Here is a 13230-nt window from a genome sequence, read left to right as displayed (position 1 = left end):
GGAAGCTGAATAAACCCAATGGAAATCTACTCACTTGAAGTAAAGGCAGGTATTCAAATCCATACATATATATACAGGGGCTACATGTGCATGCGCAGGCATGAGGTATACAGTATGAATATTTCGTGGTACCACGATTAAGTCGATGGTGGGCAGTAAAACTTTACGTCTATAATTTAGAACCAGTAGTATTCCCAAAACGAATAGCACACGGCCAATAATTTTAGATTTAGCTGGACAGCAAGTACCAAAAAACAACTACCCGAAAAATTACACACACCACTGGCTATTGAATAAAATTCGAACGTAGCTTATCAGTACTACTATCATAGATGCATTTATGCGAACATACAATGACAAATCTACAACACTGCAAGTGGGTACTGATAGTGGAACATAGGGGTACTACGAAAAGGAAACTGATTTCAGCTGAAAAGAGTGCGTAGGAAGGATAGTACATTAATTGGATAAGTTCCTTAGTAGCCGGGTGAGCTGCCGCAAGTCCCAGCATCGGTGTTCCCTGCCGGCTTTTGCTAGCTATCGTGCGCCAGCCATCGTCTATATGTCATCACCATTCGGTGGTTCTCCTCTTCTAGTTCGTTTGCCATATGCTTACATCTGATTGCAGCCGTAAGTCCGCGTATGTTTGAGTTCTGTGTCTGTAATATGTGTCTAGTGTATTTTTTTAGATTGCTGCATCTCCACATGTGTGCTTGCATGCCGTTGACACAAGGTAAGCACCACGGTGGCGATCAGTGTCCTGGATTGGTCGGTCCTATGGGTTTTACGTTTGACGTAAATGCCGCTTTTTCTTCTGCCGCCCCTATTCACTAGTCGGTTTGGTTATGGTGGCTCGGCCATGTCGGTTACGTCGCTAACGCGTGCCATCATTTGCCCCTTCACCCGAGACCTGTCCTGTCCCCAAAGCAGCATCAGCATTCATGTAATAGGCAGGCAGGGTCAGTGTCACACAGACGGTAGCACCAGCACCAACGATGTCGTTTCCACCGCCGACTACCACGAATTCACAGCCACTACCACAAGCCAAGCAAACGCACAAGTCTTTTTCCTCACAGGGCGCATGCGCGACTCCTCCCCTTACCAGGCCGGTCCTTTGGCGCGGCAGTTGCCGCCGCTGCAACTTAAGAACAGCAATAAAAGCAGAAGCGGTAGGTTAGTACGTCAGTATCCCTCAGGAACAAGCACAGGTCGAAAAACATTTCTACAAAAAAAAAAAAAAAAAAGCTGAATCCAAAGTTTAACGCCAGAAGAACAGGCAAGGGCAGTTTGCACGGAGTTCGCCGTCAAGAGAAAGCAGCTAAAAGTACTAGTCCAGTCAAACTTCTCAATTCCAAACTGTCGCCCTTTCAGTTTAATCGAGGACTTGAGACGAAGAACGAAGACCTGACAAGAGCGAACAGATAAGCTCTACGAGCTGTTGTAGGAAAGGAAAAGGACACAGAAAGCAGAGTGAACAAGAGACAATCGCTCGTCAACCCAAATAACATTACGCAAGTAGTAGTTGAAACCTTTCTGTAGACGAATAACAGGAAGAAATAGCTGGAAGTAGTCAACAGTCAATATGAGTGCCTTAGCAAAGCTGCTTGCCCTTTTCCTTGCCCTTCTGTTAGTAGTAGCGGCTCACGCTGACGGAATCAAGCGCATGGACTGCGATGCCTTTTGCAAGAAGACAGGCTTCCGTTTCAATGCCGGCGTCTGCAAGTGCGGCTATATGCTCTTTGCTAACAAGCGATCAGTGTAAGTGCGCCAGTTTTGAATTTCCTAAGCAAAACATTATTTGCAATGTCGTTGGGACGCCAGCTGCGTCGATGTGAATAGACGTGTTAACCGTCGAAAAAATGTTTCAGTTATCAAACCAAATTCAATTGAACGTTAACTTTTTTTTGGCCAGTTTCTAGATACTCGAACCTGCCGAGTAATCTTAGTCTAGCATACGTTTGGATCAGACAAAGCACAAGCCGCTGCGTTCGTATTTATCTGATGTTTTAACTGATCTATCAGCTCTGAACTTTTTGTTTGTTCACTATGAAAACGCTTATAACAGCTGTTACACTTTGTGATGGGCTGAAAGTAAGCTAAGCTTTCGTTACAGGGCTGATCGCGATCCCCGGGCAGAAGTGGCGCCCGATTCTCAGTAAGTATGTCCTTACGTATATTTACTCGTATTGGCCATAGCACATCATTTAGCTACACTAAAATATCTGAGACGTTATCTACACCGAATCTGTTCAATTCAAGTACGCCAACGTATGGTCGCTCGTAAGTTAATTTGATGAAACGCTGTTGCTGAAAATCAAGCCTTGTTTTCAGTAGTCACTATGTTTTAAAATGAAACTGTATTATACGCCATCGTTGAATTCGCCCAAACTGATGCCTTAAGCCGGTTCATCTGGCCGTGTTCCGGTGAGTTGAAACTGAAATAGAAATAAAGTAACTTCAGTAACGATGTGGTTATGTATACATGTCCGTGCTTTCCCTTTATTGCTTCTATTAACATTGTTACTGTAGTCTATAACGCAGCTACTGACTGCATGGTAGTCACTGGACGACTTCTTGTCTGATCTTTAAGGGTTTCTTTAAAGCCAACTCGAAGTACAGATAAACCGCAAAAAAAAAGCTGAATCAACAGATTTCCTATACACTTCAAGATAGAATTTCATAGTACACATCACACATATGTCTGCCAGGACAATGTTTGACTATTTATGCTTGTGGCATCACCGTGTGTTCATTTGCATGACTCGGACAGGAACGGTGGATTGTATTGCGTTATTTATGCTTCACTTCGCTGTTTATCCCAAGAGATCACAATATATTTGTCTAATATCCTGACTGGATTCAGAATCGTATCCGCAAAAGCTAAGTCTTTCTCTGCCCTTCTTGAGTTGTACTGATGCAGACCTTATCCATACTTTGACAGTTTGGCCGGCGTCAGACATCGATCGCCTCTCAAAACTCCCTCTTGAAGGTCCATTAGCATTTTTCATTGTATAAAGGAAATGCTGAGTTTTCTCTACACCGTGTATTATAATCAGCGAGCAAAAGCTAAGGGGCAGACGCAAACGCCAAGTATTACGTAATTGAACCCTTATGTCCGCCTGGGCCAATCAAATCTGTACAGACTCATTCAATCTAATCGACTTTTGAACTGGCAAACTTGATTAGGATTCCTGCGTCAGATATTTCTAAAATAAACGCAGTACTTTCACATATTAATTATCTTTTATTTTGCCGTCGAATCATAGAGGACAATGACCCCAAGACCAATGCAAACGATGAGGCCATCTTGGCAGTGACCTCTCCAATCACTGTGCGTTAGAAGTACCCGTTGGTACAGACGGCGTATAAAATAAATTAATACAGCTTCTTATTTTTTTAACATTTTTATAAACAAGACTTTACACCATACACCGTGTCAAATCATGTTCATGCTATTTCATCGTCTTTTTGTTTTGTTTCGTTTCGTTACCGTTATTCGACCCTGACATGAGCTAATCACATGGACTTTTGTTGTTGGCTTTATAGGGATGAGTACCAGCGTTTACCTGTTGAGCTGAACTGGGAAGGACTTGTCTACCCTGCCCTGCCATTGCCACGTCTATATGGTTAAAAAATGATCTTCATCATCCCCATCGAATTTGCGTCCTTCTGGTAAAATCGTTACCCCCGAAAATCTCGCCTTAGACGGGTCATCACGAATGCCTAGCAACCCTTTTACCACTCCTCGTAACGAGTGCACAAGAAATGCCAATTGGCAAGAGACGCAAAACACAAGGCTGAAGATGCCGACGAGATGACGTGCAGCCGTGGTGGTTACATGGAGAACTAGAATGAAGAACGTTCCGCGCGCGACACGGGAGTGTTGTTCGCGATCAGGTCGAAAAAATAACAGGAATTAGAAGAACAAAGGATACTAAATTAGCAGAATAACAGAAAAACCCCAACGCAATACGGGAGTACGTCGGGGAAACACATCTGCGAGAACTCGACGATTATACGAGATATGCCGTTGAATCGAGTCATGGCCTTGTAGCGTTTTCGCCGCGTATACGTTTGTCCTGAGTTTCATTTAGACACCCTTCCTCCCTCTTTGTCCACACACACGTACACACAGCTTGTTGAGTTTTTGTTGAGAAGCGCTGACGATAAACAATCGCCTGCCGGTGCTTTGTTATTATGCAGTACGCGCAAAGAGGAAGATAACCACTGTGTAGCTCCCAACAAAAACGACCATAGCTACTGTTCTATTCCTATAAGACTGAATAGTGTGCGAAATTCATGGCTGTGACACGCTGTATCGTTCATACGTTCGTTTTGAAATTAAATTAAGATACGCGAACAACATCCACGATTTAACTGACCACGATTTTGCTGACGAGTGCCACAAAGTTTCAGTCCAAAAGAGAAAGGGTATCGTGTCGACATCATCAGCCTACTTTCGAACAATATAATTTCGAAAAGAAAAGCACGCGATTGACATGCGTCTGATGAGTAGCGCTTGCAGCGCTTTCTTCCTACTACCACTGCGATGCCTAAATATATACACAATATGTTATTATCTACAAACCGCATGAAGCGAGACACGAGGCTGGTAACAAGGAACTCACAAGGCTTAAGCGTAGTGCATGAAGGCGCCCTGCCCGTCACAAAGGGGCCGTGACATGAAGTGTAATTAAGAAGAGGCAGTCCAAAGCAAGAAATTGGTAAACGACCCCGAGGACGACCATCCTTAGGTCAGATGAATTCCAAAGCAGCCTGAATCGACTATGGGAAGTACTCACCAGGACTCAAGCACAAATACATATAGATGAGAAAATGAACAAGGACGGATCCCCATGTTGGAAAAACAAGATGATTTAATACATTAGATATACAAATACAATGAGGAGCCAAACTGTGAACAAAGCTGTCTATAACGCTTGAAGGTGTCCGGCTTGAAGATGAGAGACCAGGCCAGGTTTCGTTAAGGCACATCTGTACATCGCGAAAAAATTCTAGCTAGCTACAGCTACAGAAGAAATTTATGAAACAAGGACGAGACAAAGTGCGAAAAAGATATATAATTTCTGATGACTTATATATACACACATATATATATATATATATATATATATATCTCGAAGAGACGAGAGACATGACCAATAATAAGGATAATTACAGACACGACAGACTGAATCTCAAAGGAAAAATAAATGTATTTTCAATGGTGCATTAGGTTCGTATTGATTATCTATCGTAATTAGATAAGGATATTATTTGATTTCGTACAGTTATTCGAGGTCAAAATTAAATTTTCGCTCTAATACGTTGCGAATTGGCTAAATCTAGCTAAACTTTCTCTAATATAAACAAAGATTACGCATATTCTTCGTAGCAAGATCCTATCGCACGTTATTTAAAATATATACAAACTTTCCTGTGCTATAGCCCATATAATGAATAGTACTTAAACCCTATGCGATGGCGCTCATTTTGCTCTAATTTACAGGTGGCAGCTCGGACAAGTCATTAGCCAGTTATATAGATGCTGTAGTTATGCCATATTCAATATATGTACGGTTTTACGTCAGTGTATCATTTTTGAATTGGCTGATTTGAATAAGATATGATCCTATTAGGCATAATTTTAATTTTTTTTTATACGTGTACCTTCGTTCCTAAACAAAATAACAATTTTAGGATAGAGACTAGTGTTTACACAGTGCCCTTTTAAATCATACCTATTACAGAGATCGTATTAGTTCAGCGTCGAAACATCGATCGTGTTCGTTGTTATTCTGTAATTTAAATATTTAAAATCTATATATCTAGAATCATCTACACTTTATGTTTTTTAGATAAGCTTCATAAGAAATCTATGAGGATCTATTTTGCGTTAAATTAAACATTTGGTAAAAATACGTTTATTCAATCGGCCTTCGAAAGTACACGTGTAACAAAAGTCCGAATAACGTAATCTTAATGAAGAATTTTCTCTTTTTCGAAGGATATTTTCATTCAGAGAGATCTATTTGTGGTGCAAATATTATGAGCTAAATTTCGAAGCTGAACGAGGAAATTATATTAAAGAATTAGAGACCTTAAAGTGTCAATTGCTTTATTTCAGACGACATATACGTCTCACAATGGAAGGTAACTGAACCCTTGGTTAAAGCTTCCTTTCAACGGCATACGTTTCCTCGTATGATCACACTTGTCATGTAATATATGTCGTAAGTAACATAATAAACACAGCTAGCTAAGTTGTTTGCATTACTTCTAATAAGAAATTCTGTTCGCTGTATTTATAAATATAGATATTTTCCGATTATCGAACAATACGCTGTGCAATGTTAACGCAAGTATGACGGACGACGGCGAAAAGGTATACACAGAGGTTGAGTGTTTGTGAGATCAAGCCCGCATCTCGCTGCTTTGCTCGCACTATCCAAGGAGATCCAAAGCCAAAAGCTATGGGGCAATCCACACCAAGGTTCGGCCACAGCCGGGAAATACCAATTCAAACACTTGAATTTGGCTCGAGCGAACGCATTAAAAGAACTTCGCTTCGATTTATCTGCATTGAACGACTCTGAAGTAACTCTACCTAGCTTTTTTTCAACTCCAATATCAGAAACGATAGAACTTTATCTAACTATTTAAAGCGCATCATACGTAGGCATACAGTGAAAATATCGAACACTATGGTAGACTATATGAGCCCTATACTCGAATCAATAGGCAACATTACAAATAAGCCTAACAATAACTAGAAGCAGAACCACTGACCAGCCCGAATAAGATACCTACGGGGCCTTATAGCCCACATCTCGTAACGCCCAATCTGTAATCTCCGTCGCCCCTTGGCACCGTGACAAAATTCCAGCATCACCCTACACAAACATCGTCAGTTGCTTTACGGTTTGTTTACAAAACTTCACGATTAATGCTTGATAATAATCTGTTGTTGTATAGAACCTTAATTATACTTATAGCTTGTCATGTTATTATCGAAGTTTGTTTATCATTTGCTACTATGGCTATTCGGCACAGCTGTCGGGATACCATCCCAAAATTTCATTTGTGAGTCAGTCTTCCTGGTTTTTTAGCAGTATATATAAAAGTAGCAGTATATAAGGAGACGTTTGATATGAGGACGTGCTGAGAAATTAAATCAATAGCATATGTCTAGGCAATCGATAGCAGGGGCCAGATAGAGGCGTGCCGAGATAAAACTATTTCTTATACCAAAAGCACATCTCAAGTCTCTGTTATGTGTGTAAACGAGAGGAACTAGCCAAAAATACGGTAAAAATAGTCATTGATTTAGTTAGGGTAATAATTTGCAAAGGAGTGTTTGGTCCGAGCTGCAATCTAAATCATTTTACGTGCTGGTGCTGGCGTAGACTCCAAGGTGGGTAAGTGTGGAAGCCTTCATTTGTATCATTTAGAGACCTTCTTGAAGTCGTTGTCACTGCTCTCCTGCAGTTCTACCGATTGCATTAAGGGAGACATTGATGATAGATAAATAGCAGCTTGCTATTTTTGTACTCTACAAGGACAACCAGGGCAACCAGGTCGACATTTGAATAAATGAAAATCGCTTTAAGGAAGTAGAACTGCAATGATCAAAAGATTCAGCCGTCTGATTTTACACGCAAAAAGTATCCTCACCTTGCAAACGTATCTTCTAGTATACCTATCTATGAGCCTTTTTCCTGTCCTGTGTGTGTCTGCGATATTTTTCATTACGAATATATTCGTTGCTGTTTGCAAAGCAATCTTCCAGAGCCGCATAATTTGTGCTAGTACAAAAGAATTTTGATTTCCGATTTGGAGAACTTCATAATTAATTGGTTCACAGTGATCATGAACGCGTTGTACACCTAGCGCATGCCATATACATCCATGCAATTTTGGAAAATTGTATCAGTCTATATAAACTTTCGTTAACTGCGAATATTCTGACAATATCCACGTGATACAGCAAAAAATTAAAGTTTAGCGCGTGTGAATTCGGTGTTCTAAACAAGGGTCTCTAACATTGACTGATAAACTTATACACTTAAGCAACTGAGAATAGAACTGGGAACTAAGAAATATCGGTAAACCTTCGACAATAAATTGCAAGGGTTTTTTTTGATTTGATTGCCGCTATCGAGAAGTGCCTTTAACGTTAGACTCGTTAAGCCACGAATAAGCAGTCTCGTGCTACTTCCTGAAAATATCCCTTTAATATCCACTTCAGGACAAATATCAGCATACTCTCGGTAGATAGGGCTCCTTTTCTTACTACGGACAACAGGACAATTGATGGGTAGCGGACGAATGGGATAGATGAGCGTTGACAAACTTAGCATCAACAACAGGCAAAAAATCTTGTTTAGCTGTGAAGAATACAAAATGATTGTGCGTAACCATTTCTTACTTCGATAATTTTCAAATTTCAAAAATAAATAGTGCCATCGAATCTTAGGACAAAGACTATTTCTACATCACTGTGACTGTACTCTACAATAAACATAAATCTAATATCTTTAACCGGGTCGGTTGACGGCAGGCGGCAGAAATAAGATGTTACACGCTCTCTTTGTCTCGGTCACATGGTCTACTACGATAATGGAACATGTTCGCGTCAAATATAAAATATTCATTTGGAATCTATTAATAGAAGCAGATTAATAGAGGAACTTGATATTATTTCGTTAGCCATAACTCCCGCTGTTAAAATCTCATCACCTGCCAAAGCGTCTGAGTACCCATTGCGTTTATGCGATCCCGAACTCGACAGGATGAAGGAAGGCTTTACTGCCTAGCACACGCTTATGTAAATAATAAGAGACAAGTGTGGGGTGTTCTCTGTTCTGAAACAAAAAAAAAAAAGAATGTCATCATCACAATGTTGTCGGAGACAGGCTTCCCTGAGTCCCGGAATATTTGAAGGTGGTCGCGAATGTCATTCCGTAAAGCTTTTTTTTTTTTGATAAAAAAGTTAAATTCGCGTTCTGTGATAAAAGCGTGCGCAGACATGTGCAGCTTAGAATGAGACTTTCATTCAAACTGGATGAAGCTCATCCTCTTTGCTTTTGTTCTCACCTGAGAAGTTACTGAGACTATAATTATTGCAAAGTTATTTCCAAGTATTTATCGTTCCCTTGATAGGACGAATCTTGTCCTGATGGTCACATAACGAGAATCTACAATATAATGAACTGACACAAAGTAACAGCCGTTCCGGTACTATAAACGAAGTTAACTACACGTCAATTTAATTTTAAGTCATCCAACGATAGTAATCGTCTAATAATAGAGTACGCTTCATAGAAGATTTATATTAGGCACGTTCCCAGAGAGGAATAAGCTAAACGGCTTTAATAAAACCCATCCTTCAGAAAGGTTTCATGAGACAAAACTCACTTTCATAATCCATTTATATATTTCACAGTCACTTCAAGAAAAGAAGGGACGTTGGTCCACGCACAGCCAATGGTATATATGTGCGATCGAGCAAGCAATGTGTACACCTTACAATAGGCCTGGAATATACTGATCTGATTTAACTAAGACGAATGATAAATAGGATGACCTTTGTGTTTCGACATTCCATCAGACTGTTGACTGGCTCCTGTCAACACAAAACGAAGTCTGTCTATGCCTGGGTTCGAATTTTGACAACGACGTGTCCCAAACATTAGGGGTGAAAATACGTCATCCAATAAGCTATCAAGACACCCAGGACAACCTGAACTAATTCTTTGTCAAACAAGCCACCTGTATTTTGTTAACCAGCGAATTATAAATGATAATAAACCTGAACATTCAATCAGCATTTCTCGTTTACTGAATGTATCCTTTGAGCGAAAGGAACGCTTTCACTGTAGCCCAAAATTTATTTTTCATGCTTCTATCTGAGAGCGAACTTATTTACACGCAGATCGGAAGGTTTATATTATTTTTGTAAGAAAATATGACATTTGCAGTGCCCATAACGGAGGACGACTCATCTCATATTGTAAACAAAGGGTGTACTGTAATGACGACCAGATAAAAGGCCAACACATATGGCAGTCTAAAAGGCCTAGAATAGGTTACTACCATCTATAGGTCTTTTTAATTTTTTTATTAAGCTTTTTGCGGCATAAAAGACCCATTTTAATGTTGTTTATATCCGAAGCATTCGGCTTCGGATATAAACAACATTAAAATTCAATCGAAGTTTGTGCGCAGTCGAGTACACCTGAAGCTCTATACTCGTTATGCGCTCTGTTAGTTTCTTATTCACAAAAGTACGATGAAAAGTAATTTAAATACAAGTATGTCTTGTCATATACTATCTACGTAGAATGTTTAGAGGTACATGCGTACGTGACTCCGGGCCTTTTTCTCTAATAGAAATATAAGTTTCCCCGGTAGCACCTAAAGCATACTTAATCTCACCATAAGATTTGTTATATAAGCTTTCACTCGTTTTAATCGATCTTTTGAATTTTCTTTTAACGATTCGAGATCAACAAGAATAAAAAAAGAACCTTTTGTTCAACTCGCTAATCAAAAGTGTTAGACGAAGCAGGCTTTGATTCATTGCGCATTGATGAAGATCTTGCAAAACTGGGGTACATGTTCTCCGTCTTCTATTGATTTATTCTTTAAAATTCATATAGCAGTAAGACAATAAACTATCGAAGAATACTTCAAATGGCAAATTCCGGCCCCCATGTTTGCTTTCCTTTACAGAATCTGAAGTTGTGTCAACGATGTCCTTTCGGTCTCACACTAATCAAAACTAGTTTTATTATTATGCTACGAAAAAAGGAAGTTCTTTAACACTATGATTTGGACAGACGACGCTCATGGCGCTCTCGTCTCTTAGGTAGGTCTGAATTACATATAATTCAAACAGCACAGACAAGCATATGCCGGCATGATTATTGGCCCCCACGTTTACATATCAAATCGTTTTCCAATTTGCATGCCTCGTTTGTGGAAACTTCAACTTCTCATAAACTTGCCGCAATAATTTTCTGTCGCTACGACACTGGTTTTAAGGAGTTAGCATATACCTTATTCTCTTCTCTCTCAGCAAAAAAAAAAAACTTTTTATTTTTCTTAAAGTAAAATTGAGTCTTGGTAATTGCTAGCTTGGGGTACGGCATAGTAGTTGTTTCTCTATCAATTAGGAGCGGACTCATCGTCGTTTCTGCGCTGCTACATTTGTGACACTGTAAATGACAGTGACCTAGACACCAAGCGAAAAACACCTATCCCTTCAAAACGTCGTTTGGAAACACAGTCGCTTTGTTCATAACGTAGAACACGCGTGAAGTGTCCAGACATTTCAATGATACAAATCTTGTTTGTTTCGTTCGATTTGTTTCTACTGTCAGTGACGACTTCTTCATCGTTCCACTTTTTTTTTTCTGAACCAATTCTATGTAACTCAAATGATACCATGGCAATTAGCCGCACGTACTCTTACAGGAAAATCCCAAACGCTGTCCCAAAGTGTTCAATTTATTACTTTCTCTTATTTATAATAATCAAATAGATAATTATACACATATCCTTGTTAAATTGATGCGCGAATATTTAAGCCGGAGAATTTCAACGACTGCACGGTTTTTTGTGCAGATAGCATTGGTTAGGTAGTAAATGCAAGCGAGTTCAGTCGTTGGTTACGATGCGACCTTTTACGATTGCGCGTTTTATTGAGGAATAAAGGTGTAGGAACCTTGAGGTGACTGATAAATACGTGCATGCACCGTTCCAGCATCGACATTCGCGATCTAGTATTGTTTTCATCACTATCGGGTCACGCGACAATTCCGCTGCATACTATACTTTGTTTCTGAAACAAGCAGCTAAGTACACGTGAAAAAGGCAGCGAAAAAGTGATGTATACAGTTTTCACTGTTAATTTTTTTGTAAATACGCATTCACTTGACTCTCTAGCCATGTCAAATTCGAAATGTCTACACCGTGCCCTTGTTGTCGCTTAAAGATATCAAAATAGTACATATATTCAATGTAAAAGCATACAAGTAACTGAAACGATCGTAAGTAAGCTGTCATAATGGTTTAGCGAATAAGCATCTACAACGTGTTCATGTGCGAAGACAGGACAATAAGTTACGGCATGTTCAAAATATCGATATATTACGATCATTATATATACTAATAGAAGTTGTCGAATATAAGCTGAGACAACACCATTTAGTAGGATCTACTATGAAATGACTCGCTTGTACTTGCCCGATGATTCGAAAATTCTGTGTACATCCTACCGCCGGACAGAGCCAAGGTTTTGTTCGAAAACTTTCTAAACTAAGAGCAACGAGCAAACTACAGGCGTATGCGGAGCCCCGACGTTCCTCTCCTGGCTATGGTTTGGCAAAGAATTGCTTCGGCTGTTGAACATGACTATAGGACTAAATGCGCCTATTTTTTTGTTACATGCACTTGCTAGAAAGCGTATGTCACTGTACAGCCCCTATTGTTGCACTGAGTGTTATTCAAATTAACTACTGTTTGTAATGTGGCCAAGGATAGCGCTTATACCCCTATAATAACGCTACTTTATATATATATATATATATATATATATATATATATATATATATATATATATATATATAGCAATATTCTCAGTTGCAGCAGTAATGCTTCGTTTTCAACTATGTCTTATTATATCATGTGAAGATTTCGTGACATATTGGCAACGAGGTGATCAGTGTATCACGTGACGGGATCTCTCGAATTAGATAAAAGTGAAATAAAGAAAAGTTTTATTGATACAAAAGTCAGGCTGTTTCTAGTAAGAAGATAATGTTATACACTTAACCGCTTGGGATGGGTTACTTGTTAGTTCGAAGTAGGAAATGCAAATGCAAAAACAGGTTTGATGGAAATGATAAATAAATAGATAGATAGAAGCCGCAAGGAGCTACTAGTATTGGCAATCTGCCCACACTTAGGTCAGTAAGATAAGACTAAAGTAACCACAGAGAGTTTCTCTTCACAAATCTGTAAGATAACATCTACAGGTACTTCTTAAAGCCAGTTACACAAGGAGTACAACTGCCGCTTGCTTTTAAAGATTTATGTTTATAGGCTCATTTATTTGCACAATGCGCGTTGAATCTTTTCACTTAATCGGCCAATTTTTATTGAAACCCATTTATTCACCATTATTAAGCGGCATTTGAAAAATATGTGGGCTTTGAATTTGTGTCA

General features: G+C 39.4%; 1 protein-coding gene across 3 annotated transcripts; it reads left to right on the top strand.

The window, feature by feature from the left end:
• The first annotated feature begins 1177 nt into the window (after positions 1-1177).
• Positions 1178-5232, top strand: LOC111243009 (uncharacterized). Of its 3 annotated transcripts, XR_015319160.1 has the most exons (4): positions 1178-1758; positions 2114-2155; positions 2320-2424; positions 3547-5232. XR_015319160.1 is itself a non-coding variant. In XM_022788003.2 (3 exons), the coding sequence occupies exons 1-3, from the start codon at positions 1583-1585 to the stop codon at positions 3629-3631; spliced, it is 303 nt and encodes a 100-aa protein (XP_022643738.1). In that variant the 5' UTR covers positions 1183-1582; the 3' UTR covers positions 3632-5232. The 3 variants fall into 3 exon arrangements, 2 of the variants coding, with proteins under 2 accessions (XP_086833617.1, XP_022643738.1); XM_022788003.2 differs by lacking the exon at positions 2320-2424 and having other exon boundaries at positions 1183-1758; XM_086977491.1 differs by lacking the exons at positions 2114-2155; positions 2320-2424.
• The last annotated feature ends 7998 nt before the right edge of the window (positions 5233-13230 follow it).

Source organism: Varroa destructor, unplaced genomic scaffold, assembly GCF_002443255.2.
Source record: "Varroa destructor unplaced genomic scaffold, Vdes_3.0 BEIS01000001.1, whole genome shotgun sequence".
Taxonomy (NCBI): domain Eukaryota; kingdom Metazoa; phylum Arthropoda; class Arachnida; order Mesostigmata; family Varroidae; genus Varroa; species Varroa destructor.
Note: the sequence above shows the minus strand (reverse complement) of the source record. Positions and strands in the feature narration are given on the sequence as shown.

Excerpts from the sequence above, each read along its gene's own strand:
- LOC111243009 (XM_022788003.2), top strand. The coding sequence starts at position 1,583 with ATGAGTGCCTTAGCAAAGCTGCTTGCCCTTTTCCTTGCCCTTCTGTTA. Across the intron at positions 1,759-2,113 it reads TTTGCTAACAAGCGATCAGT|GGCTGATCGCGATCCCCGGG; the intron begins GTAAGTGCGCCA and ends CTTTCGTTACAG. Across the intron at positions 2,156-3,546 it reads GAAGTGGCGCCCGATTCTCA|GGATGAGTACCAGCGTTTAC; the intron begins GTAAGTATGTCC and ends TTGGCTTTATAG.